Below are 26,661 nucleotides of genomic sequence, written 5' to 3'. Positions count from 1 at the left end.
TGTGGGGTCATTGCCATGGAGGATGAAGGGCCCAGCTGAGGACAAGAGGGAGCCTTGAGCCTGGTGCTGAGGCTTAAGGTAAGGAGCCCACAAGTCCTGGACACCCATCAATAACTGCTGAAGGCAGGGTCCTGGTCTCAGGCTGCCATGAACTTTGGAAGTCAGAGGTTGTGGGAGGACTGGGTGCTAGATCTTCTAGCATCATGCAGCAGACAGAGTGAGGAAAAGAAGCTCTACCTTTGTGGCCATCTGGACCAGTGTCCTTGAGAGTTAGGGTGCTGGAAATGATGTTTTCTTTTTTTTTTTAATATTTATTTTTTTAGTTCTTGACGAACACAAGATCAATATTTTATTTTTATGTGGTGCTGAGGATCGAACCCAGCGCCCACTGCATGCCAGGTGAGCGCACTACCGTTTGAGCCACATCCCCAGGCCCTGGAAATGATGTTTTCTTTTGCAGCCAAAACTGACTGAAGTGTTCTGAAGGAGCCAGTGTGGTCTCCCAAGGTTCCTATGATCTGTAGGCAGTTTTGTTTCTGTAGTGTTGGGGGTGGTGGTCCTGGGATTGAATCCTGTAGCAGGGCGCATCATCACTAAGCAATTTAGAGATTTTGAGACAGGGTCTTGCTAACTTGCCCCAGCTAGCCTCCAACTTGTCATCCTCCTGCCTCAGCCTCCCAAATCCCTGGGGTCACAAGCATTCGGCACCATGCCTAGTCCATAGGAAGTTGTATGTGCGTAATTGAATAATTGCTCAGATGGCATCATGGTGGAGGGTCTGCCCAACACTACTAGACTAAAAAGTAGAGACGGTTGTCAAATATCTTTTTAAAATTCGTGCTACAGAATTCAGTAAATGTTCTTTTTTAAAAAAATATATTTTTAGTTGTAGATAGATACACAGTATCTTTATTTATTTGTATGTGGTGCTGAGGATTGAACCCAGTGCCTCATACATGCAAGGCAAGTGCTTTACCACTGAGCTACAGCCCCCGCCCTCAATAGATGTTCTTTGAGTGAGCTAGATAAGAGATCTTATTCTTAATACTGTTGTCGCACATTTGAAATAAATCACCAGGTCAGTCTTAAAGCAGGACATGGGACTTTATTCGCCTGTGGGTTGGAAGGGCAGCAAGCAAGTCATCTCTGCAACCTTCAGCCCCTTGCAGAAGGTAGGGTGTACTCTTAGAGCCTCCAAACCACCAACTACCAGTAAGTCAAAACCATAGCAACGTAGGGAATGGGTCTAACCCTGGTCAGGGTACAGTACACTGTGCAAGAAAAATGGTAACTAAAGGGAGAACATCTTACAAATGTGTTTCTTAATAATACATTGTATAAAAACAGAGGAAACATTTTTCAGCTGCCATGCATTGTCAAACAGGGCATGCTTAGCAGAAGGTGGCAGAGGCGGGGTTTTCTCATGGGAGAAACATTTCTTACGTGAAATGGAATCTCAGGGTAAAACGAGTTTGTCTGGACAAGGCACATCTAGTTTGACCCATAACAATACAGTTATGCAAAACTCGAAAGAGGGTCTGACAGTAGGACTTAGGTGTATCTTGTGGCTGTTTCCGTGATATTTCCTGAATGCCTCCAGGATCTGCAGGACGGCGCCCAGGCTTTCCACTGCTCTTCACACCTCCAAGATTTCATGTGCTCCTGAAGCATCTTCCCTTTTTTAACTAAAAAAAAAAAAAAAAAAAAAAAAAAAAAAGAATTTTTATTTCATAACTAATTTGTAAATAAAGTCTTATTATGAAAAGGATTCAGAGGGACACAGCAGACTGCCCTGAGACACCTGTGCTAGGGAAGTCCCAAACCAGCCTACCTGGAGTGACTGCGTGCTGCCTGCAGCAGTGCCTGCCACATAGAAGGCGCTCCATAAGTATCTGTTGCAGGAACAAATGAGGTGGTTTTCCTCTCTCAGAGGGGAAACAGGGAAACTGACATGTCCCTTTATCTCCTCAAGGAGAGAACAGGGAAACCAGTATGTTCCCATTTCAGGAGCTTGTAGGTTGTCCCCTATCTCTCAGTAAGAGAACAGGAAAGACTAGCACACCTCCAGGCCAGTAGGTTTTATCTCGGGCTACTTTCTCTTTCTTGAGAATAAGAACAGTATTCATAGAGCGGGGTTGGGGCAAAAGGAACATGGCTGCAGTTATGCTAACACCCTAGAAGTCTCCAGTCATTGCCCTAAACCTGCCGGGAACAGAGAGCCTTGCAGGCAGGTCACCCCTTGATGGCATTGCCTTCCCCCAAGTGGGACTAGTGACTTTGCTATGCAGACTTCTTGCCCCATCCCAATTCTTCCCTACTTAAACTTGAAGGTCATGTCAGCTCCCCTGGAAGGCAGGGCTGAGACACCAGTCCCCTTGTCTTCCCAGTGTGGCTATACTGAATATTAAGTTCCTTCCCTACTTCGTCATTACTTTTTCATTTGGTTTCCTTTTGGGGCAAGGGGCCAGACCTGGTGTTTTGGGGCTCCCCAAAGTCAGGGCACCCTGACCTAGGACTCTGGCAACAATCTCAGTGGGATGATTGATCAGAAAGAGAAATAGATATATCCTGAGTTTGCTATCTTGATAAAATCTCTACTTTCTTAATTTTGCATATTTCAATGTTAAGCAGTACATAAAACTTGTGCCTCATAGCTTTATTGTGATTGTGCCCATGTCAATATAAAAAGGCTTTGTAGAGATGCCATTCTCTAAAGTGGTTTTATCAAGTCACACTCCCACCAGGAACATGAGGGAACTCCAGTGAGTCCCACCACATTTCCATCCTGCATAGCACTGCCAGTCGGTCTTGTTCAGCCTTGCTCGTGGGCATGTGGTGGCAAGTCTTTGTGGTTTTAGTTTGGGCTTCCCTTGTGAAGAATGACGCTGAGCTTCTTTTCATATATTTATGAACCACGATAATTCTCTTGAAGATTCCACTTAGGTGATTCGCCCATTTTTTCCCCAAGTTAGTTTGCTCTTGTTGATGTTTGGGAATTTTTCACATATTCCTGAAACTGGGCCTTTGTCAGATGTACATACTGCAAAAGCCCCATGTCTCTGGTTTACTCATTCACGGTCTTGATGTCTGATGAACAGAAATCCTTCATTTTAATGACATCTAATTTATATATATATATTTTTATTACAATGAACACTTTTTGTGTCCTTTTAAGAAATCTTTACTTACCTAAAAGTCATATTCTACCTTCTTCTAAGGCTGGATTGACTTCGTTCCATATAGGTTTATGAACCATTTCAGGTTAATCTTTGTTTATATGGTGTGAGTGGGAGATTAGATGTCTTCCCCCCATGTGGAAGTCCAGTAGTTCCAACACCATTATTGAAGAAAAATTGTTTACTTTCAATTTTGGTGACGTCTTTGTTGAAAAATGAATTGACCTCATATATGGAGGTCTGGCATCCCTTGTGTGTTGAGTTAATGAGTAAATCTATCTTTACATGTCACCTCCCTTGTTCTCTTGTGAGTGCCCCAAGCAGACAGCCATATTTTTCCATTTTTATATCTCAGCAGTTAGCACAATGCCTTGTATACCCTAGGTGCTTAATAAAAAATCATTGAGTTGAATTGTACATTGCTTCTTAAACCTGGAGGGCAGCTGCTGAAAAGTATGAAGAATGTTCTAGAACAGGAATAGGGTGGTGTTTGTACAACTCCATACATTTATTAAAAATTATCAAATTATACACTGAAAATGTGAATTTTGGTGATCTGTAATTCCAACTTATTAAAACTTAAAAAAAAAAAAAAAACTGATGGCAAGGGTGTGGCAGAGCCATTGCTGATACTGGGCAGTGGAGCAGTGTTAGATAAGTCTACGTCTTTTTATAGTTTGTCCAGAGTTTATCATGTTACTTGCACAAGGGTTAGTCTGTTGAAAGGTACTTGGTTATTATCAGAAATGAAACTCCCAGGTTGGAGATCTCTGTTCTCTTTCTCTGGGGTGGTAAATAGTTGTGGCTGTCTTAGCATTCGCAGCTGATAAGAGCTAAGGCATATTCCTTGATTAGGGCTGCTGTGCACATAAGACAGACTGGTTGCCTTTAACAGGAGAGCAGCTCTGGAGGTGAGAAGCCCATGGTCAAGGTGTCAGCAGGGGTCATTTCTTTGAAGGCCTTTCTCCTTAGCTGGGGATGGCCACCTTCTTCTTGTGTCTCCCCATGATCTTCCTCTGTGCATATCTGTGTCCAGATTTTCTCTTCCTATAAGAATCCTGGTCATATTGGATTAGGACCCACTCCAATGACCTCTTTTAACTCAATAATCTTATTAAAGACCCTGTCTCCCAACACAGTCACGGTGTGAGGGACCAGGGTTAGGACTTCAACAAGGGAATCTGGGGAGTTATAATTCAGCTCTCACCAAAAAACTTTTTAAAAATGTAGACAATGAGATTAAGACAAAATAGAAATTACATGTACATAATCAAAACCAGAGAAGAACTATTTCTTTCCTTTCAATGAATGTGAACTAATGAAAAAGTCGTCTGGGACACTTCCTTAGGCCAATGAGCTGAGGATGGTAATGACCCCTGGTCCGGTTCTGATTCTCTTCCTTAACTGTAAAGCCATGGCTCCACCAGCTCAATCTCCATGCAGGGCTTTCCCCCAGGCCGCTGCCCCTTCAGCATATTTACCGTTTGGTTTATGTTGGATGACCCCGTGTGGACAGAGGGCCACTGAACTCTAACCTCCCATCGCTGGCCACTGTGAACATGAACCTGTCTGTCTCCCACGGGCTGCGAGGCGGAGCACTCCTGACCGTGGTGTTTCTTGTGTCCCCCAGAGGCTTCCTGAATGACCCTTTCCTGAAGGAAGGCCTGGATGGCCCCATTGCTCGCCTCATGAAAGGACAGATCACGTTTTCCCAGGTAAGGGGACCCCACGGGACCCTTGGGTAGGCGCACTCTGCTTGTTTCTGCCTTGCACCAGCCACCAAATCCCAAGGGCTGGATCACGTCTTCACCCAGTGTCATAATGTCCTGTCGCCACAAGACCACCCAGAAGGCCAGGAGACGTTGAAGGGGCATTTGGTCTATAATCTCTTTGACTATAGTCAAACCAGGGGGACATCTCCGAGTCCTTGAAGAACTATTCCAGGGAACTCTATAGCCAGAGTAACTATTTTAGGACAGAATCACTGGGACTGTTAATTCAATAACTACTAATAGGTGTACTTTGGAGTCAGAGACCAGAGTTTGAATCACAGGACCCACTTACAGACTGAGTGACCACACAAGTCACTTGATTTCTTAAATTCTCAATTTTGCCAAAATAGGACAATGATACTACCTATTGTAGTGTCATGAAACATGGAAGTGCTTAGCACAGTGCCTGGCCCATAGTAAGTGCTCAAAGCATGGTAGTTATTCTTGTTACTACAATCTCAATTATTTTTTAACAAAGTAATCAGGCTCTAATGCCACTTGAATTCTCAATTACTGCTTCTCTAAGAAGAAACGCTATTGAGAATCTGCTTATAAGCACCCAGATTTAAAATTCTGTGTGTACATAATGTCTGTGAATTACAGCCAGCCATCACTCGCTCAGAGAACTTGGAGCCCTCACGATAGAAAGTAAAAGCCTGCCTTTTTACCTGAAGGCCAATGTGGTATTATTATGGGGGTCCTCTAGGCACCTTAAGCCACCCCCTCACACACTCATGCACACATCATGGCAACTGGTGTGAAAACTGTGATGTTAATATTGGGAAGAAATAATTTATTCAATAAAATAAGCTTCAGCAATATTGATGGAAGGGAGGGCAAGAAGGAAGAGTTATGCATTTTCAAGGAACATGGGGCTTCTAGGGTGAATTGTTAGTAACAGCTATTGAAAACCCCACATCCCATTCTAACTCCTTTCATGGCTTCTAGTAGTCAGTACATAACCTCCAGGAAACTCACACAGCTAGAGGGAGAGGTCTGAAAGCTAAATTACACCATGATAAAGACTCCTTAAGCTTGAAAAATCAGATCTTGGAAGTGCCTGCCATCTTTTAGCTTCTCACCTATGAGTACTGTGCAGACAGAGAGGCACTACAGCACACAGCTGCATGCGTGTCACAGACTGAATACACTCCCAGCCTCGGTACCCAACCAAGAAATGAAGCGCAGTTAGCATCATAGCGCCTCACTTGTGCCCCACCTCAACACTGACCCCTCCAAGAGCAGCTCCCACCTGACTTTTCCCCAGCACCTGTGCCTGTTTTGCTTGATGTAAATGGAATCACACGAAGGAATTCCTCTATGATTGGCATCTTTTGCTCAACACTGTACACGTGAGATTCAGAGATGTCACTGCATGTAGTTTCAGATAGTTCTCTTCTCACCACTATGGGGTATTACTTTGTGTGATTCTATCTTGATCTATTTACCCGTTCTGCTATTGGTGGACATTTGAGTAGTTTTCAGTTTGGGACTCTAACAAGTAGTTTTGCTATGATAATGTATATGTGTGTACCACAAATCATGTTTGAGTGAATATGTTAGTTTACTAAGGCTGTGTCAGCTGCTGTAACAAACATACCATAGAGCTAGGCACAGGGGTGTACACCTGTGATCCCAGTAACTTAGGAGGTTGAGGCAAGAGGAAGCCAGCCTCAACACCTTAGCAAGGCCCTGCTCTCTCCTTATGAGGATCAGAACCCATCCCCATGACCTCCTTACCTGTCCCCTCTCACCTAAGTTACCCCCTTACATGCCCTGTCTCCAAGTACAGTCATACCCTGAGGTACAGGAGGTAGGAACTTCAACATTTGAATTATGAGGGGACATAATTCATCCCATAACAGAGGACACTCATGTAGCTTCCAGGCGGGGGCTCACTAGCATCTGAATGCCTGTGGCCTCCAAATTCACATGTTAAATCCTCACATTGGGATGGGAAATCTTCAGGAAGTGGTTAGGTCGTGAGCGTGGAGCCCTCATGAGTGGGAGTGCTGTTGGACAGGAGACCCCGGTGCTCGCCAGCCCTTCCCCTGTGGGAGGAAGGTGAGAGGGCACCATCTATGGAACAGTGAACGGGCCCGGCCAGCACCTTGAGCTTGGATGTCCCCGACTTTGGGATGGTAGGAAATCAACTTCTGTTGTTGCTGAGCCCTCAGCTCCTGATGTTTTGTGATAGCAGCCCACACAGAGGAGACAGGGCTCCTGGGAATGATGCTGCTGAGGGGGTGTGAATGTGCCCCACACCCGTTTCCCGCTCAGAGGGCATCTGGGTAGTTTCCAGCTGGGGACTCTTGGGAAGAGTGCTGTGAGGACGTTTTGCCCATGTCTCTTGGGGAACAGATGTTGACATTCCCAGTCGGTGTATTCCTAGGAGTGGAATTGCTTGGTCACAGGGACGCCTGTGTTCACGTTTAGTAGGCGCTGCACAGCTTTTGTGAGTGGCTGCACCCACTAATGGTCCCCCATCGATTCACTTTTACAGTGGGTGCCACTTATGGAAGAAAACTGCAGGAAACGCTCAGAAGCTTCTGGAATCCGCCTCCCCGAGAATTTCTCTATAAATCAAATCTTTTGCAAGGCCATATCAGCAAGAAACATCAACCGCCCCATGCTTCAGGCAGCTCTTGATCTCAGAAAGAAGGGTAAGGGTCCTGTACTGGCCATTCTCTGACCTGACCATACCAGAACCATTGGCAGCGTGAGTGCCATGGATGACCAAGTGTGTTTTGAGATCACAGATCTTTTGAGCCTTGACAGAAAACTGTTCTTGAAACATGGCCCATTGCAAGTATTATCAAACATCAACAAACAGCACTAGTAGAATACCCGGAAAATGACATAATTTTATCTAATTAAGCTGTTGATACCAGTGACTGTCTTGTGAGCCATATTCTCTCCTTCCAGTAGTGCTAGTGATGACCCAACCTTTTGTCCCAGATTTAAAAACAAGACTTTTTAAGCAACCATGATTTTCCCAGTCTCTGAGTGTCAGAGTAGCCAAGCCAAGTGACCCAAGTCTAGATTATGTCACATGATCTAAGATACAAGGTCATGCTCTTCCAGTATTTATCTAGTGCCCATGTCTGGCTCCTATTCATAGGCATGTTTGAAATTGTCCCCCCCTATTACCAGTGGACTTCAGCAGTTGTGGCTAAGTCATCTGTCTTAGTTCGCCTCGTGCTGCTATAACAGCATACTTGAAAATGGGTAATTTATAAAGAAGATTGATTTCTTGCAGTTCTGGAGGCTGGGAGTCCAAGATCGGGGGACTTTGGGGTTTTCATGCCACATCATACCGTGGTGGAAGGCAGGGGCAACAGAAGGCCTGCAGGCTGGAGACCAAGATATCTAATTTGCAGCCTCGAGCCATTTTATAATTGGGCACTAATCTATTCATGAGGGCAGGGCCCCCCCTGGCCCAGATCACTGCTCGTTAGACTCCTCCACCCAACGCTTTAGCCTTGGGGGTTAAGTTTTCAGCACAAGCTTTTTGACGAGCACGTTTAAACTGCAGCACCATCCCATGTCCATAATCGCTCCCTCATATTCCATGAAAAGGCCTCACCTTGTGTCACATCTCCGACATCACCTGGTTCTCAGCCTGGCTGGTTGGGCAGACAAAGCCAGGGGACGATGCTACCTCTGTTTCTCTGTTTGGACGTGGGGATGCAGCTCCTGAGAGCCGGGGAGGTGCTTGCAGCCATGCAGAGTTGGCCGTAGCAGACACGGAGCACTGGACCCTCCCCAGCCCCGCGGCTCTGGCCGCTTCTACTTGTCTGAGTTTGCAGTGGCCGCTCTGCTCACGGGTGACTTTGTGCTTAGGGTTTGTGACCTGCATCCTCACCAACAACTGGCTGGATGACAGCTCCACGAGGGACAGCCTGGCCAAGCTCATGTGTGAGCTGAACCCACACTTCGACTTCCTGATAGAGTCCTGTCAGGTTGGGATGGTCAAGCCCGAGCCTCAGATCTACAAGTTCGTACTGGACACCCTGAAGGCCAAGCCCAGTGAGGTATGCAGATGCTTCCCTTCAGGGAAAAAGAATGTACCAGAGATACCGAAACTGGAGGAAAATGGGAAAGGTGAAAGGTTGGGCACATTTAGGACCTGGCAGGGCAGGTCCAGGTCTGTTTCTCCCAGTCTGGCACTTCTCCTAAAGGACTGGTAACTGTCCTTCAGTCTAGAGAGTTCTACCAGAGGTGAACACCTGGCTCCTGTGAATCTCTTACAGGACTTGAGTAAAACAGGTATCATCTAAAGCTGTTAGACCAGCTTCCAAGCTTATTTATGAAGAGCCAGAGACCCTGGGAGACTTTCCAAGGCCACGGGGGCTATCAGGGTCACCCCACCTGAGGCTGAGCAGGGAAGGGTCCCCATGCTGCCTCAGTCTCCTTCTAGGCACCTGTGTGCCCCGAAGCCTGTCCTTCATACTGTCTTCAACGTTTTCTAGCTAAGACACCGTTTTCACTGTGGATTCCTATGCTCATCTCCTCGGGTGATTGCCAAAGTTTAATTTAGACCCTCTCTTGCTGACTCCACCTCAGACCCTGGACCCCACCCCGGGGACCCTTGCCATGCTCCCAGGAGGGAGCAGCTCCAAGGTGACATGTGGCCCCTGAGTCGACCAGTCCTCCCTTTTATAACCTTTGGGTGGAATGAGCTGCTTAGAATTCTGGGCTGTCCTGGTCCAAGATCATACACCAACACTCCCATGCTTTTCCCCCTACAACTTCAAAAGTCTTTTTTCTTTGTAGATTTAAATCTGTGACCCATTCGGAATTGACTCTGGGGTGACATGTGACAGGGGCTCTGCTTTTTCCCCAGTTAACCAAGCAGTCACCAAGGCCCTGCATCAATCCTCCTCGTGAGGGAACACGACTCCCCCGTCAGAAAACAGATTCTCATTTGCATTTGGGTCTATCTTAGATTCTCTGCTATTTCATAGACACTTCTGTTTTCTTTTCTAGAACCAAACTCTTCTGCTCTTGTTTATGACTTGTTTCACTGTCTGCCCTCATTAGCGTTCTTTTGCAGCTGTGCCATGTCCGTTTGGACTTGTCGATTTTCCCAGGTGGGTTGTAGTGTGTTCTTGACATGTGTCTACCCTCCCGAATCTTCTTGCAGCTTCAGAACTGGCTGAAACCCACACAGGTATTCTGTGGGCGCAGGACTGTGGCCTTGGGCTCGTGTGTGTGCAGTGTGATGCTGGCGTTTCAGTGGGCACGCTGGGAGGGTTCTCGAGGCCCTTGAGCTAGAGGAGCCCTGCTCGTGTGGTGGCGCCCTGCTTTCTGGTGTACTCCCTCTCACAGGAGTTTTTCTTGGTTTGATGTGCTGTTTTGGGTTCAGGTGGTTTTCCTAGATGACGTCGGGACTAATCTGAAGCCGGCCCGTGACTTGGGAATGGTCACCATCCTCGTCCACAACACCAACACTGCCCTGAGAGAACTGGAGAGAGTCACTGGGACGCAGGTAACTTGTCTCTGAGGAGAGCCAGCTTCCTGCTGGTGTCTGGGGTGTACACAGAGAACCCGGCTTCCCCTCCACAGAGGTGTCTGCTGCCCACAGTACAGTGAGCCACGCGGACCCTGGAGAACATCTCCTCTCTCTGCGGTCGTGAGCAGGAAGCAGACAAGCCAAAAGCCAGCATTTCAGCCAGGCTCAGTGCCCACTCAGGAACCAGGCAAGACAGGGACATTTGGAGCTTCCAGACCTCGCTGGTCCATGGACGTGCCACTGGGCCTCAGGTGCAGCTGACCAGTTCCATCTGGCTCACACCTTCTTGGCAGTCATAAGGAAGCTCCTAGGTGACTTCTGTCCTTCACATAGGAGGATGCCACAAACTTAATGTCCCTGACATCTGTCCTTCACATAGGAGGATGACACAGAGTTAAGGTCCCTGGGCTGCCTGGAGATTAGCAGCACCTCAGACCCGGTCACCTTTGTTCTTCTGGATCCACCCGAGGTCCCTGACCACCCCAAGGCCCGCAGGAGCAGACTTACCCCAGATTCTGGGGCACAGGCCCTGGCTCCTGTCTACAGGAGGCAGGGGAGGCCAGGAGTCCGGAACCCTGTTGAGCTGGGCACACTCCAGGGCTTCACCGCCATTTCCTCCAAGGGAGGTACCAGTCGGTGAGGGCTGCTGCAACAGAGTCTCACTGACCGGTGGCTTCAGCTCTAGAAGTCTGTCTGTTTCTCTTGGAGGTTAGAAGCCCAAGGTCAGGGTGTCAGTACGGTTGGTTCCCTGGGGGCCTCTCTCTGTGGCTTGAGGCTGGCTTCTTCTCTGCACAGGTTTTCCTTTGGTATCTGTGCCCATCTCCTCTTTTGATAAGGACATCAGGCTCATTGATTAGGGCCATCCTAATGACCTCGTTTTACCGTAATTACCTCCTTAAAGACCCATTTCCAGTCGAGTCAGGATCTGAGGGTCTGTGGGGAAGGCTTTAGCATATGAATTTGAGGAGGGACAGAATAGAAAATGGTTTACTGCCCGTCTTTAATAAACGAAGAAAAGTCTGCGTGTAACAGCTCCACAATCTTGCACAAATTTATTTGGGAAATGGAGTCTATCTAGGCCCAAAAGGGAGAGAGACCGGGTGGTCAGGCTCCAGCAGGACTGGGGAGGAGGTAGGGAGGGTCTCAGGGAAGGAGGCTGTCCCTGGCCCTCACCGTTCCTGTCCTCCTTTCAGCTGCTCCACTCTGTGGCCCCTCTGCCGATCCCCTGCAGCCCAAGTGACGTGAGCCATGGGTACGTGACAGTGAAGGTAAGTCAGCCAGGGCTCTTTGACCAGGCCTGGGTGAGCCTCCTGATGCGTCACCTGTGAAGTGTCGAGGGCAGCTGGACACCCCCCGTTTATGAGGAAGAGGTTTCACCAAGGCCTCATTCCTGAAACAGCAATAGAAGTCAGAGACCCTAATCAGCACGGCCGCTGTGGCCAAACCCCAGGAATGTGGGGCCTGGCAGCCTGTGTGCGGGAGTCCGTGCCCATCCTGCCTGTGCTCTGGGCAGAGCACTTCTCCCTGGACAGGTCGTGTGTCAGGCACAGGCTGGATACCAGGAGTGCAGTGATGAACAAGGAGCCCCATCGAGGGCGAAGGGAGGGAAGAGGTCATTATAGTGCCCAGTGGGCAGGGCCATGGCAAGGCCAAGACCACGTGCAGAGGGGCTCTGACTCCTGCCCTGCCAGCAGACCTCCCCCAGCTGCTGACCCGAAGCTTCAGAATGTCCTTACGGATTCACTTTGGGATCTTCCTTCATGTGTCTTTGGGAAGAGATCTAAAGCATGGGTCAGCTCAAGAGCAGGGTAAGGCCAGATAGACCAGGCTGAATCTGACTTTGCCATTCACTAATCTCACAGCCGTGGGCCAGCTGCTGCCCACTCTGAGCCTCGGTGTCCACGGCTTCCTGAAGGCATGATGACCTTACCTTCGTGTAGGTTTCTGCTTAGGATTAGATGAAACACCACACCAGATCGCCAGGCACAGGGCTTGACCCCTGCGTGCTCCACAGTCAGGAGGTGGAGAGCGAGCTGCGCTGTCCTCAGAGACCATGCGGGGACTTGCTGACCTGGAGGATGACTCCCCATGTGTTGACTGAGCGTTTGCTGTTTGCTGGGTGCAGACAGAAGTACTGTGATGAATGAGGGGCCCTCTGTGACCCCAGAGGTGTTGCAGTCTAATGAAACACATGTTCACAGCCCCAGCAGTTCCATCACAGGATGAAGTGCCTGCTCAACAGTTGTGCCCAAGTGTGCTCAGAATGGGGCTCTGCGGGTGGAGACCCCAACTGTAAAGTCCACCCTAAGTGATAGCAGTGTAGCTGGCGGGTATCATGAAGGGGACCATGGAGCGCAGTGGGATTTGGACTATATAAAAGAATTTTTTTTTTTTTTTTTTTTGCTAAAAGCTACTGGTCAACATCCCTGCAGTCACCCCTAGACCTCTGGGTCCTCCTGAAGGGGTGTATGTTTAATAAGGTCCCTTCAGATCTCAACTCCCTGGCAGTGAGGGAGGGAAGACTTCTTGCCAGGACCGGGGTGTGGGATGTGACCATTACTCCCCTCCACTGTGGGTAGGGCTAGTCTAGCACACTCTCGCTGCTTGATAGTTTTAATAGGTTCCTCATTTGACCTAACGAGTGTGACCCGAGCTGCTTTACCGCCGTCTTCCCCACTCCACCTCTAAGAGCGGGGGGCAGAGAACCTCTGGAGAGTCACAGCTGGCCAGGCTATCAAAGCCTAATGCCACCTAAACTGAGTTGGTAGCCAGAATTCTCTTGTTCTGGTTTTACAGCCATTTCTTTTAACATAAAAAATGATAGGAAAGTGCGTGCATTTATGAGTTTCTCAACTGAGTTTAATATGAGGCAGCAAGAGAATTTTATAGTTGGAATCCATAATAGAGGCAAATTCGGATCAAGCATAAACATTATCACAATTTTCAACATAAGGAATTGAGAATTTAAAGTTAACTTCTGCCAAATGCTAATGGGAAGACTACAGAATATATTCAGTGAATGGAATGTAGTTTGTGAAAGGGTTTGCAAGATGCATGCCTGATGTTTTCTTGAGCAAGATAGCTTGTTTTGGATCACAAATAAATCTTGCAGTGTGGGACACCAGCTTGGAGCCACTGAAATCCACCAAGTGGTTAGTCCCAGTGAATCTCTGTGATAAGACTCCATTACTCTCGTGCCTTGCCATCAGAATGTTGGAGACATGCACTTTGGGGGAAATAGGGCACTTGTGTTATGTAAAACTTTGGTCTATTTGCTTAGAGCCCATTGTGATAGTCAGGATGGGCTAGATGCTATAACAAGCAATCCTGCTGTTTCAATGGCTTCATAGCAGTGTGTTTCTTATCTGCAGCATGGGAGCTGGGTTCCTTCCAGCAGTCACCTAAGAACCTAGGTGCCTTTTCTCTGTGCCTCCACCTTCCTCAGGACTGGTGGTCTGCAGGACTGGTGGTGCAGAGAGGGAAAGGGAAGGAGGGCCAAGCGTAGAAGGCCCTGGTGGGGAACTGTCTTCTGGTCACACTTTACAGAGCCATCTGTAAGGTGGGGGTGGGAGTGCCTGGAAAATGCCACCTTGTGCCAGGAGGAAGGGAGAATGCAGATGTTGTGAGCCCTGGTGGTCTCTGCTCACTCATGCAGCCCCTGAAAAGAGTGCAAGTGTAGCAACTCCCCCCGCCCTCCTGCAAAAAAACCTCATGTTTAAGGCGTACACAGCTCCTAGTAAAATGATGGTGGTTTTCAGCATGCCATGAACATTTAGCTTTGTCCCAAATTAGTCCCCAGTTTCAAGTGCTGAAAACTCTTCAGAACAACACGGGGAAGGTGAGGTCCCTCTGCTTCTGTGGGTGTCCAGCCCCGGCACCTTCCCACCCTGAAGTGAGAGCTGCCTGTGTTAGTGCAGGTAGACCAGCGCCCTTCCAGCCATCATCACCTAGCCCTGGGGTCCTCAGCTTGGAAAGCGGGGTCCTGTGAGATCCAGCCACCCGCTGAAGTGGCCCGTGCCAGGTGGTCTGCAGGAGGGGCCCCAGACTCGGTGGTCACTGTCTCCTCCCTCTCTTCCCACAGCCTGGGGTCCGTCTGCATTTCGTGGAGCTGGGCTCCGGCCCTGTGGTGATCTTCTGCCATGGGTTTCCTGAGAGCTGGTTCTCTTGGAGGTACCAGGTAAGGGAGACTAAGGAAGGCACACCCCAGGCAGGATGAGGGGAGGGGACATCCGGGAGAGGTGGCCAGTCTGGAATGTGATGAGGAAGTGGAGCATCATCTCCAAAGGGGCCTCGGTGGAGAAGGCTCCAGATCTCAGAGCTGTGGTAGGCCCCACGGCACCTGAACCAGTTAGGAAAAGGCGGGTTCTTCTAATAAAATCTTGCTGAGAATCTTGGTAAAAGGTGCCCTCCTAAATGTGTCATTGATTCAGTGCACAAACCCCACCGCTGTTCATGGCGGCCCTGCCTGGGGGCCCCTTCCAGCTCTGTGGTGAGGAAGCCAGGTAGTACCCTGTGGACTTTGGAATGACCCGTTTTAGGAGCAGGGGCTAGAGGGAAGCAGTCTTGAAGGTTCGGCAGTCTTGAAGGTTCATCGACTGATGAGGCCGTGGTGCGGGTGCCTGAATCTTTGTTTTCCAGATCCCTGCTGTGGCTCAGGCGGGTTACCGGGTCCTGGCTATGGACATGAAAGGCTATGGAGACTCGTCCTCCCCTCCAGGTGGGTTGGCTGTCCTGCAGCTGTCCCGTGGGGTCCTGCTTCTCCCTGTCTGAGCTCTCCAGCACCTGGGCTTTCCTACCCCTGGCTACGGTAGCCATCCTAAGGGGTCTGACTTGCCCCTGCGGTGTCCTCTGTCTGTACCCTCGGGGTTCACAAGTGCCCGTTCCCCATGCTCTAAATGAACCCAGGAGCCCCAGGCCTGTGCCCAGGGAGCCTCCTGCTGGTCATCAGGGGTATAGAACACAGGCTGCTCTGCCACCTGCATCACCTCTCCTGCCCCAGCCCCCGGCAGCTGCCACTGTTCCCTCCAAGGACTGGCTCCTCCAGGTCCTCACATATGGAATGGTATGTGCCCTTTTGTGACAGGCTCATTTCACTTAATCTAACGTCCTCCAGGCTCATCCGTGTCGTGGCATAGTGCAAACCTTCCTCCTCCTTAAGGCTGAATGCTAATTCTTTTTTGGGGGGGCATACCCGGGATTGAACTCAGGGCACTCAACCACTGAGCCACACCCCCAGCCCTATTTTGTATTTGATTTATAGACAGGGTCTCTCTGAGTTGCTTAGCGCCACGCTGTTGCTGAGGCTGGCTTTGAACTTGTAATCCTCCTGCCTCAGCCTCCTAAGCCACTGGAATTACAGGCATGTACCACGGCACCGCACTTGAATGCGAGTTCTTGTGTGCGCACACCACATTCTGCTTATCCTGAGCACCTGTGTGAACCTGGGCGCACTTGAGTTGTCTCCGTCCTTTGGCTACTTCACATCATGCTCTTGTGAACATGAGTGTACAAATAAGTATCTGTGAGCCACTGCTTTTCATTCTTTAGGATATTTACCCAGAAGTAGAAGGGCAGGGTCTGGTGGTGATTTGTAGGCCAGATTCTTAACCCAGTGTCTGTGGATTTCTGTGGGAATCTATCCAGATGGTCAGTAGATGACCTGGGAACCCGGAGTCTGTGACTGGGGCTATGAGCCTGTTCCCCGTGGTTAGAGTCCTTTGTTTTGACTAGTTCTAGTGGGTCCTCAGCCCCGAACTCTTAAGAGCCTCAGGCACAGAGAGCAGAGATGCAGAGTGGCCAGGCATGAGTGCAATCCAGGTCCTTCCTGGTGTCGGTGATATCAGTGGTGGACAGGATGAGTGAGCTGAGCTGCTATCCACCTCTTTGTCCCCTTGATCATGCCCAGCTATTCTTCCAGTGGTGTTTTTTATAGAAATAGAGCAATTCTGCAATTTATATGGAACCACCAAAGTCATAAACAGCAAACTCAGTCTTGAAAAAGAACAAAGCTGGAGGCAAGTGAGATCCCACTTCCTGATTCCAGACATTATTATAAACCTACAGTAATTAAACAGCACAACCCAAACCTACAAACAGACACATAGACCAGTGGAACAGAACGGAGCAGCATCCACTTACTGTCAGCCAACTCTGGACAAGGTGCTGAGAGTGCACGACGGGGGAGGGATGGTCTCAGCAGGTGGCAGTGGGGGACATGCACAGGAATGAAACCAGGCCCTTGTCTCACATCACACACACACAAAGAGTCACAAAGAACTGAAGACTTAAACGTAAGAAGTTTGGGGTTGATTGGTTGGTTTTAAAAGGGGTCCTTTTAGTTTGTTGTTATATTTTGAATCATGTGAGTCAAATGTATTTCTCTATTTTTTGAATTGCAGAAATAGAAGAATATGCCATGGAAGTGTTATGTAAGGTAAGAAGGATCTTTGATAACATCTGGAACATGTTTTCCACTCCAGGTTTTTGTGGATGGAAGCCAGAAGCTCGGGTGTCCAGTTAAACCCTAAGAAAGAGGATTGCACAGCATTTGAGTGTGAATCCTTCCTGCAAGTTGGGGTGACTTTTCTAAGTGGTCACCAACATGCACGAAGTGTTTAGTGTGTTTCCCGGGGAAACCGAGTGTTAGGCAGGTGAAGGTGGTGGAGTCTGTAGGTCAGGTAGCGCCTCCACACTCCTCATCCCTGTGTGTCCGGCCCTCAGCCCCACGGGGGGCTTTGGCATCACAGCAGCAAGTCAGGGAAAAGCCCAATTTCCAGAGGAGCCTGTTCTTCCTTAGTCCCAGGTCTGCCTCCGCCCCCTCTCCTGCTCGTGATCTCCTGGTGACTCCCCTGCAGCCAGGATCTCCCCAGTGACCCCGAGTGGGACCCTCTTCCTGTCCCACTGCTGTCCACTCACCTGGACCCCCACTTAGACCTGTCAGAATCTATTTTTGGAATGGGCATGAGGGGTCGCTTCAGAGAACTGCACTCCTGGGGGAGTCCTGCTGCCCCAAACAAATGAGGTCAAGAGAGACGCTCCGGTCCTCCCAGGCCACCTGTAAGCATCACTGAACTAGGAATTTACCCAAGAGGATCCATCACATGTGCCCCCAGAAAACCAGACACCAGGGTTGACACAGCAACATTCGTGGTAGCTACAAAGTGCAAACCACCCAACTGTCTATCAGCTGGCGAAATGTGGTCCGCCCATGGGCCAGAACATTCCTGACCGTGAAGCGGTGCTGAAGTAGTGGTGCACGCTTCCTCACGAGCGAACCTTGAAGGCATTGTGTTCAGTAGAAGCCAGTTTCAAAAACTACATGTTACATATGCAATAGTTGGAACAGGCAAATCTATAGGCCCAGAAATTATAGGAGTGGTTGTTTGCCAAGCACAGGGAAGGAAAAGGGAGGTGACGGCCAATGAGTACGCAGTTTTTTTGAGGCAAAGAAGATTTTCTGAAACTGGATAATGGTGATGGTTTCACAACTCTGTGAATCTAATAAAGACCCCTGAACTGTCCACTTTAAAAGGGAGGATGTTATGGCATGTGAATCATATCAATAAAGTTGATTTTTTAAAAAAATTATCATAGTATTGTTAGTGTAAGATTTTAATAGTTAATTACATTAACTTTAAAGACAGGATTACAGAAAATGGGATAGTTTGCCTGCTGTCAAGGCCCATAAAAAGCATTTTTTCAACTCTATCCCCCACAATATATTGAAAATTCATTTTTTCAACCCCAATTCTCTAAATTTGCATGACAGTTCTTTACACAATTTTTTTTTTAAAGCTAAAGATCTAATTTTAACTTCACTTTTCAAATTAACAGGTAACATGGTGTGTTTTGTCCTATTTGCAACATGATGATTTGAACTGTGCATGCATTTTGGAATGTAACAGTAATATCAGCTCACGTGGTTATCATTTTCGAGGGGAGAGCATAAACATCTACCCTGTACATTTCTTGGGTATACAGTATATCTTCATTATTTATAGTCACCTTGCTGTACAATGGGTCTATTGACACGTATTCCTGCCATCTAACTGTAATCCCATATCCCGTGACTGATCATCTGCTCTCACACTTACCCACCTCGGCTTCCTGTGACCACTGTTCTACCTCATACTTCCATGAGATCGAATGTATGAGATTCCACATCTGAGTGAGGCTGTGCGGTGTTTGCCTTCTGTGTCTGGCCTGTTTCACTTATCATAGAGTTCTCTAGGCTTGTATGTGTTGTTACAAATGACAGAATGACATTCTTTTTATGGCTGAATAGTATTTCTTTGTGTATGTGCCACGTTCTCTTCATCCATTCAACAAGTGTGATTCCATCTCTTGGCCACTGAAAATGGGTGTGCAGAGGTTTGACTGGCTGGAGAATGGGCACCTTTATGGAATCTGTCAGCCCGTTCCCTGTGCTTCTGTAGTCCTAGATTTCCTGGTTGGGAATGCTGGAATGCAGCATTGCAATAGTATCTCTGAAGCTCATTAACATGTAGAGACTTGTCTGCCCCCAATTTTCTTTGTGTGACCTTGGGTGAGTCACTTACCTGTGGCAGGTATTATTCTCAGGTGTAAAGTGCAGTGAATGGTTGGGCTACGTTTTCCCAGGCACCTGCCAGGTCTGAGTAAGATTCTGTGGGCTCTGGTGCGGGGGAACACTGAACTCATTCAGCCTCTGCGGTGGACTGGGAAGAGAAAAGACATGGCCATATGCCGTTAAGTGGGGACGTGTCCTCTGTGGTGTTCAGGATCCTAAAGGGCCATGAACTCCTGGAAGTGTTTGCAGATTTTGAGAAACAGGTGCCCCTGTGTGTTTCCAGGGAGAGGATCCAGGATTTTCACCAGAGACTTCAAGAGGTCAGAGGGGACAGAGTGACCACTGTGGTTGGGGGGAGGGGCAGGGCTAGCCTGGCATGTTCCATCCACTGCTCATCTGTCTTTTTGAATTAAGGTCCCCTGAGGTCCGGGGTGTGTTCTGCCTGCTGCCACGTCCCAGGGCTCAGACAGTGCCGCACTGCAGGCTCTAGGTGTGCTTTATTGGTGGGTGTGTGTTTTAGGTTGCTGTGGTCCTCTCATCTCTCAGCTGTGGCTGTTAATTCAGGGGAAAACTGGCCAGGGACAAGAGGAGATGAAGAAAAGACAAATAGACACACATAGAGAGGAAAACCTGGGGTCAGGTTGGTAGCCAACCTCTGATGGAGTGTGACCAACCCAGAGTTAGCTCAGCACATTTATTATATAGGTTTTATTATGTATAAACTTCATCAAAGTTTATCTGTGAGAAAGTCTCAGAAAAGCAGACTGACTTGAATGTTGCAGTGAAATTTGCAGGACATCAATTCTTATCATGCCCAGAATTCTCTATCCCCGGGAGTGGGTGCCCGAGCTTGAGTTTCAGACTGATACAGCTCTTCATCTTTGTATATAGACTTCTCAGGCTGGCGTCACCGTAGCAAAGGGGCATCTTAACTTGCACTTTTGCACAGGAAGTTCCCAGCACAACGCAGACATGAGACAGAAGCGATGATTCAAATCAGCGTTCTCCACACAGGTCTGGGAGCTTACTAGGTCCCACCCTGAGGGGGGGCACTGGGGAGGGAAGCAGTGGCAGGGCAGGTGCTTCCTCCTGGCAGGATAAGGGGATCATGTCGTGCCAGGTGATTCCACGCTTTTGGCCTGGCTGTGGAGCTTCCTTGGTGAGTTTTCCAATGGTGACATGGGCAAGCCCTGGAGAATGTCTATTAGCCCAGACCCCTCTTTCTGGAAACCATTTTTCCTGGGATCAGTAAAGCTGTGAAAATGAGGCTGTAGTTAGAAATAAAACTTTGCATCACCACAGGGGCACTAAAAGATCTACCTGTCCTGGAATTACTGACTTTGATTCCACCTTGCCCCTAAGCAGCCACTAAAAGTTGCTGAGAAGCAAAATCCCAGGCTTTGAGTTGCTCCCACAGCTGAAAGGGAGGAGGTGCTGCAGAGATGAGGCCCCCAGACAGCAGCATCAGGAACTTGGGCAAGGGTGGGGAGCGAGTTCGAGAACCCCAAAGGTAGAAGAATAAAAGGGAAAGTCAGGAGATACTTGGAAGGAGACGGTAGTGCTGGGCGAATGGCTTTAGACAGGAACATCAGCTGGTGTCCCTAGAAGGAGAATGTAAATGGGTTCCTGTGCTTATATGAAAGGCGAATCCCATCCCTCATATTCTGTGGCTGATGGGGACTCGGGTCACTCTGTCCACTGAGGCTGGACCAAAATGCTGCACCCTGCCTCCTGGGAGAACCTTAGCCTGGAAGACTCTCCCTTCCACGGGGACACTCCTAGGCCTGGTCCTCACGGAGAGCTTCTGGTGTGCTGCTGCCGCTAGGCACCTTAGGAATCTCTGGGAAACCCTCAGCCAAAGTCTTCTTTGGTGACCGTCTCAGGCACCCAGGGCTGCCACGACACAGTACCACTGACTGCAGACATACGTTTCTCGCGGTTCTCAAGGTCGGAAGTCCAAGCTCAAAGGGTCAGCAAGGTTGGTTTCTCCTGAGTCCTCCCTCCTTGGCTAGCAGATGCGTCTCCTTGGTTTCTCCCTGTGTTCCCACCTGGCCTTTTCTCTGTGGGTGTCCATGTCCTGATCTCTTCTTATGAAGACACCTGCCATATTGGAATAGTCCCACCCTAAGGACTTCATTTTTAAAGACCCTGTCTTCAAACACAGTCACAGTCTGACTGGGGGGTTAGGGCTTCCACATAGGAATTTGTGGGGCACGCCATCAGCTCATGGCACAAACACAGTAACCAGGATCTTGAGGAGGATGGGGTGGGTGGATTCGATTTCTGATTTTATGTCTGTTTTCTTTCTTAGGAAATGGTCACCTTCCTGGATAAGCTGGTAGGTCAATGGGCACAGCAGGTGTCTTTGGAGAACTCTGGTGGGCCTGGGGAATTACGGAAAGGTGGCCTTTGCCATTCAGCAGTCCGTTCCATTGAGCAGAGATAGCCAGGGCAGGGGAAGGGCCCAGTTGGGGCAGCTGGGGGAGGAGCGTGACAAAGACTGACAGGGAGTATTTGGAGGGCAGTGTGGGGGGGGGCATGCTTCTCTGTTTGTTCCAGGAAGTCCAGGGAAGTACCTTTGCTGGGTTGGCCAGGGAGGAGAGCCTTGGGTATCAGGGAAAGGCACTGGACAATGTCCCATAGGCAGACGCTTCACAGCTTTGTGCAGTCATGTACTCTGACAAATCTAAGAGCTAATGCCTTCATTTGGCATCGCTGGCCATGTCCGTCTCAGTGATGAAGAATGGCATGAGCACCACTGTTCCTCAGACCCTGCCCTGTCATGTCCTCTGCCTCCCCAGATTAGGTTGGGGGCAGAAAGAACCTGCAGGGCAGACTTGGGGACCGTGGCTATGCCAGGTCAGTGACAACAGAGGGACAGAGCAGAGAGAACCACAAGGCAGAGGGACTCGGCTTATGAATGAGATGTGGGGGTGGAGAGAAGACTCAGACCACCAACTCCCAGATCTACAGGGTGCATGGGAGGAGAGGAGCTGAGAGTCTGCCCTCGGCACGGTCTCAGCTCCGTGGACGGAATTGGGTTTGCCAGTGTCGTGTGTGATGGAGACCTCTAAGTGAGCATGGCCTGGTGCGGCTGCCCAGACCTCACAGTTCTGAAGGTCAGAAGTCTAAGCTCAAAGGGTCAGCAAGTTGGTTTCTGACTCTCTGTAACTTCTCGCTATAAAACTTCCAGCTGTCTGAGAACATGTCCAACTGTGGAAAGAGGGGCTTGTGGTTACAGGTCAGTGGAATCAGGTGTCCATCTTTGGGTCATTGCTAGGACATGCAGCAAGGAACCTGGGCCACCTGCAGACCAGGTGGGCCTCTGCCTCCCACGGGATGGTAGCTGAAGAGGTTGGAGCAGGTGAATTCTCTGTGGACAGTGTCCATTCAGAAGGAGGGTCCTGACAGCCGAGTTGCAAAATACTTGCCCTTGAGAGGCACAGGAGAGAGCAGAGCCAGGGGCACGCGAGGCTGGAGGGCCCAGCACCACGAAGCCATGGGAAGGCAGTGGCAGAGGAGATGTCTGACGCTGCAGAAGAGCAGGGAGCTTGAGGAGGGGAAACCCACACCCCACCGTTGCTGGCGAGCAGTGGCCTTCAGCGGGAGGTGGCACTGGACTTGGGGATGACGGAGAGAAGCCAAGCTTTGGGGACTTAGATGGTGCTTAGGCAGACAACTGGTGCACACCACCATGAGAAGTTTGAAGATGTGAAGAGCACAGCAGGGACTGTACCTAGGAACCACCAAGGTGGGGAGGGTCTGAACGGCCCTGAGGTGGCCAACTGGGGCAGCAGCTGGGGTAGAGGAGAGAGCCTGGTGTATTTGAGGGTGGGAGGCCAGGTTCCCTTTGTGAGACGGGTATTAGAGATTAGTGGAGGGGTTCCGGTCAATTCCTAGCATGGAGGTCAGGACCTCGCATGTCGTAGTAGGTGCTCATTAGAGGGGAGCTGTTATCATCAGCAGCAAAGCAGAAGGGAAAGGGGAGACAAAGATGCTTTTGGACTGGAAGGAGCATGCCCCAGGAGCACTCCCCAAAGAGCGAGGGTGGAATCGTAGTCTGTGAAATGTGAACGTGGAACCTGGGGAGGGAGGGTGCACTTCAACTAGGAGAGACAGAGGAAAGGGGGAAACGCAATCGGACTGCGAGAAGGTGACGAGAGGGAAGGAACTCGTGGCCAGTGGCCTCAGTCTTCTAAGAGAATAAAAAGGCCAGTTGGAGAGAAGGTGTGGGGGCTGGAGATATATAGGGATGAGGATTGAGGAGGGTGAACGTCGTGGGAAGCTCGCGAGGGGTCTGTGGAGACCCTGGGCTTGCAGGGCGAGGCGTTGGGCTCTCCCACATGGGGTCCCTCCTTTCTCTTCCACCAGGGCATCCCGCAAGCAGTGTTCATTGGCCACGACTGGGCCGGCGTGCTGGTGTGGAACATGGCTCTCTTCTACCCCGACAGAGTGAGGTGAGCAGGCCACACATAACCAGCATCTGGAGAGACTGGACTTAAATGCCTTGAAAACTGTCCCTCGGATCTCCCTCCCACAAGACTTCTTGAAAACTAATGGGTGATGTGGGAGAGTGACCCCACCCAGATCTTCAGGGCCCGTTGACAGGTTCACCAGGAGCTCTCGTCTTGGGGAGCAGCACCTGTGCCTGTTACTGGTCCTGGGACAAATAATCCAGGGCCTGGTGGCTAGTGGGAGATCCATGGCAGACTCTGAGGGAACAGGTGAGGAGGAAGGTGCCCGAGTGCAGGAGAGAGTGCTCCTCTGGGTGGAGTCAGAGCACCTGCCCTTCCATCCTGCCCCAAAGTGGCTATGGGACGGATCACTTCACCTCTCAGGCCTGCCTCCTCAGCCACAGGCAGCAGTGAGAACTCCTGCCTGGACATGGCGTCTCGCCCTCACCATCAGGCGGCACATGACCACGAGAAAGGCATTTCCAGTCTCCAGCAGCAGCTGCAGATGTCAGGTCTGGAACCCTGACAGTGGATGGCCTCGTGGCTGTACCCCTTTTGGCTGGCAAGTCACAGCCAAAACCTGCCTGAGCCCCACCTAGCGAGTTAGGTTAACATGGTTCTCAGCAGCCCTCTGCCTCCCAGCTGATCCAGTTATTTTCTCAATAGCTAAGTTTCTGTCCAGAGAACTGGGTTCAGCCTCAGCCCCTGCTCACCTGGCCAGGTTACATCCAAGACTAAAAAGAATCAAACATTTCCTAAAAGATTTTTTTTATTAGTTGCTCATGACAATACAATGATCTTGACATATCATACATTTGAATCAAATGGGGTATAATTTCTCATTTTTCCAAGTGTACAGGTTGCAGAATCACATTAGTTATATGGCCACGTATATACATATTTTTAAAAAAGTTTTTGTGCTCCTGTTCTGCTGATCTTCCTAACACCCCTGCCCACCCTCGGCAATGGAAACAAGAGCTTGGTTCTTAAATCAAGTTAACCAAACAGTTGCTCTGTGGGCAGAACATGTGCTTTTAGGAATGAACAAGAGGAACTATAGCAAGAAACTATCTTAAAGGAGATTAAAGAAAAAAAAAAAAACACCCTGTTCTTTTACTAAACTTAATCTCTCCCATGAGAATTAAAAATTTTGCCCAAATGACATGAAATCCAAGGCCCCTTGGCGTGCTCTGGTTTCCGGTTCCACTTCTTGTTCTCTGGCGTGTCCACCGTGGCCCCGGCAGTGGTGGCTGTCACTTCGGCTGTCACTGGGCAGCCTGCCGCTGCAGTCCCCAGAGGCGGAGGAACCAAGACCCTCTTCCAGGGCAGTCTGTGATGGGAAACAGTCTTCTGGGCAGGGGCAAACCTGTCCTTTAAGAATATTGGTGACAACATTGACCTGCACTTCCCTAACCAGATAATAAGTGGGAAAATAGCCCCCGTATGGGAGTATCTTTTTCCATCCTTTGTTTGATTTTCTTCTGAGATCAGCTGTGGGCTTATTTAGTTCAGGGCTGCTCACTCATTGGCCCAAGAAGACCCTTTGACATCCTTCTTGTCTTTGCCAATCACCTGGAGACTCTGCTCCTGCCAGAGGCTGTGTTTCCTCATTTTACAATGACAATTTTTTTTATATGTGGGGAATAAATTATGTGTGAAGTTTATTTTTTTAAATATATTTTTAGATTTTTTAGTTGTAGTTGGACACCATACCTTTGTTTTATCTATTTATTTTTATGTGGTGCTGAGGATCGAACCCAGGGCCTCACCCAGGCTAAGCAAGAGCTCTACCGCTGAGCCACAATCCCAGCCCCTGTGTGAAGTTTATTAAAAAAGAAAACCCTTTGACCCTCAGAATATTTAGTAAAAACTAAAATTTCTTGATCTGTGACTTCAGTAATACTTAAAATAGGTTTGCCATTGTGACATTAGAAGCCTATAGCTGTCCATATAATTTATTTTGTACTGTAATCTGTACCACCCTCTATTGCAGCCACCAGCCATGTGGCTATCGGTCTTAAAATGTGGCCAATCAAATCGAGTTTACCATACATGAAAAACACCAACCAGGTTTCAAGGGCGTGCAAAAAAAAAAAATAAAGAAAGAAATGTGAAATAGCTCATTAATGATTATTGATTATATGAATTATGTATATTGAATTATTAATATTATAGATATCTTTGGTTAAATGTTAAAATTTAATCTCTCTTTTTATTTATTTTATGGTGGCTAGGGGTAAATTTTTTTTAAGAATTTTGTTTTTAGTTGTAGATGGACACAATACCTTTATTTTATTTGTTATTTTTATGTGGTGCTGAGGATGGAACTCAGTGCCTCACAAGTGCTAGGTGAGCACTCTGCCACTGAGCCACAAGTCTAGCCCCTCTAGGGATAAATTTTTAAGTTTCATTTGTGGCTCAATTATATGACATCGGCCAGCACTGGCCCGAACCATACTGCTCCTCTCCCAGTTCATTTCCTTGGCCCTCCTGATGGGTTCTCCCTGGTCCCTGTCTCCTGCTGACATCGTCTCCTCTGATCTCCGCTGCAGGGAAGCTTCCCCAGGCTGGGTGGGGTGCGGAATCCTTTCCAGACCAGGCCAACTAACTATCCTGTCAACTCTGCTTTCCACTGGGTCTCAAGCCCACCCCTTCTTATTCCTGCTCCTTGTGAGGGTGGCCAGGCAGCACCTCCGCTGACCTCTGTGCCCTGGACTCTTGCTGTGTCACTGCTGGATCAGTCTCCCACCCTGCGACTCTGAGCCGGTCTCCCCTCTGCTTGGAAGCCCTCATGGTTTCCTGTCTCACAACATCAAGTCCAGACTCGGGCCCTTCGTGTCCAGGCTCCCACTGGCTTTTGTTTTTATTCCCCCACCAAACGCTGGGCTTCTGACCAGTGTCCTCCCTCCACTCAGTAGGACTGCAAGCTTCGGTCCACGTCCAGACCCTGCTCCTGCTTCCTCGGATGGTCCTGTCGGGTGTTTTCTCAACTCTCAACTCTCTCCACCCTCAAAGGTCAAGTTCAAGTGCTCTCTTATTCCAGAGGCCCTCCATGATGTCCAGTTCAGACCTTCTTTATGTCCTTTGGACTCTCATGGTGTTTCCTGCAATTCTATGGCTCTATCACAGTCGGCCTCATGATGCAGTCATCTGCTCATTTCTCTCTCTCTCTCTCTCTCTCTCTCTCTCTCTCTCT

At 49.0% G+C, this 26,661-nt stretch overlaps 1 protein-coding gene across 1 annotated transcript in view; it reads left to right on the top strand.

The window, feature by feature from the left end:
- Ephx2 (epoxide hydrolase 2) overlaps nt 1-26,661 on the top strand; it is a 43,503-nt gene that overhangs the window by 2,779 nt on the left and 14,063 nt on the right. The window contains exons 2-11 of the mRNA XM_076853541.1: nt 4,807-4,891; nt 7,452-7,611; nt 8,792-8,982; nt 10,317-10,439; nt 11,657-11,731; nt 14,545-14,640; nt 15,102-15,180; nt 16,862-16,896; nt 21,323-21,349; nt 23,383-23,468. Coding sequence (XP_076709656.1) covers nt 4,807-4,891; nt 7,452-7,611; nt 8,792-8,982; nt 10,317-10,439; nt 11,657-11,731; nt 14,545-14,640; nt 15,102-15,180; nt 16,862-16,896; nt 21,323-21,349; nt 23,383-23,468 — 957 coding nt within the window. The remainder of the gene's footprint in view (nt 1-4,806; nt 4,892-7,451; nt 7,612-8,791; nt 8,983-10,316; nt 10,440-11,656; nt 11,732-14,544; nt 14,641-15,101; nt 15,181-16,861; nt 16,897-21,322; nt 21,350-23,382; nt 23,469-26,661) is intronic.

This window comes from Callospermophilus lateralis, chromosome 4 (assembly GCF_048772815.1).
Source record: "Callospermophilus lateralis isolate mCalLat2 chromosome 4, mCalLat2.hap1, whole genome shotgun sequence".
In the NCBI taxonomy this organism is placed as follows: Eukaryota; Metazoa; Chordata; class Mammalia; order Rodentia; family Sciuridae; genus Callospermophilus; species Callospermophilus lateralis.
Note: the sequence above shows the minus strand (reverse complement) of the source record. Positions and strands in the feature narration are given on the sequence as shown.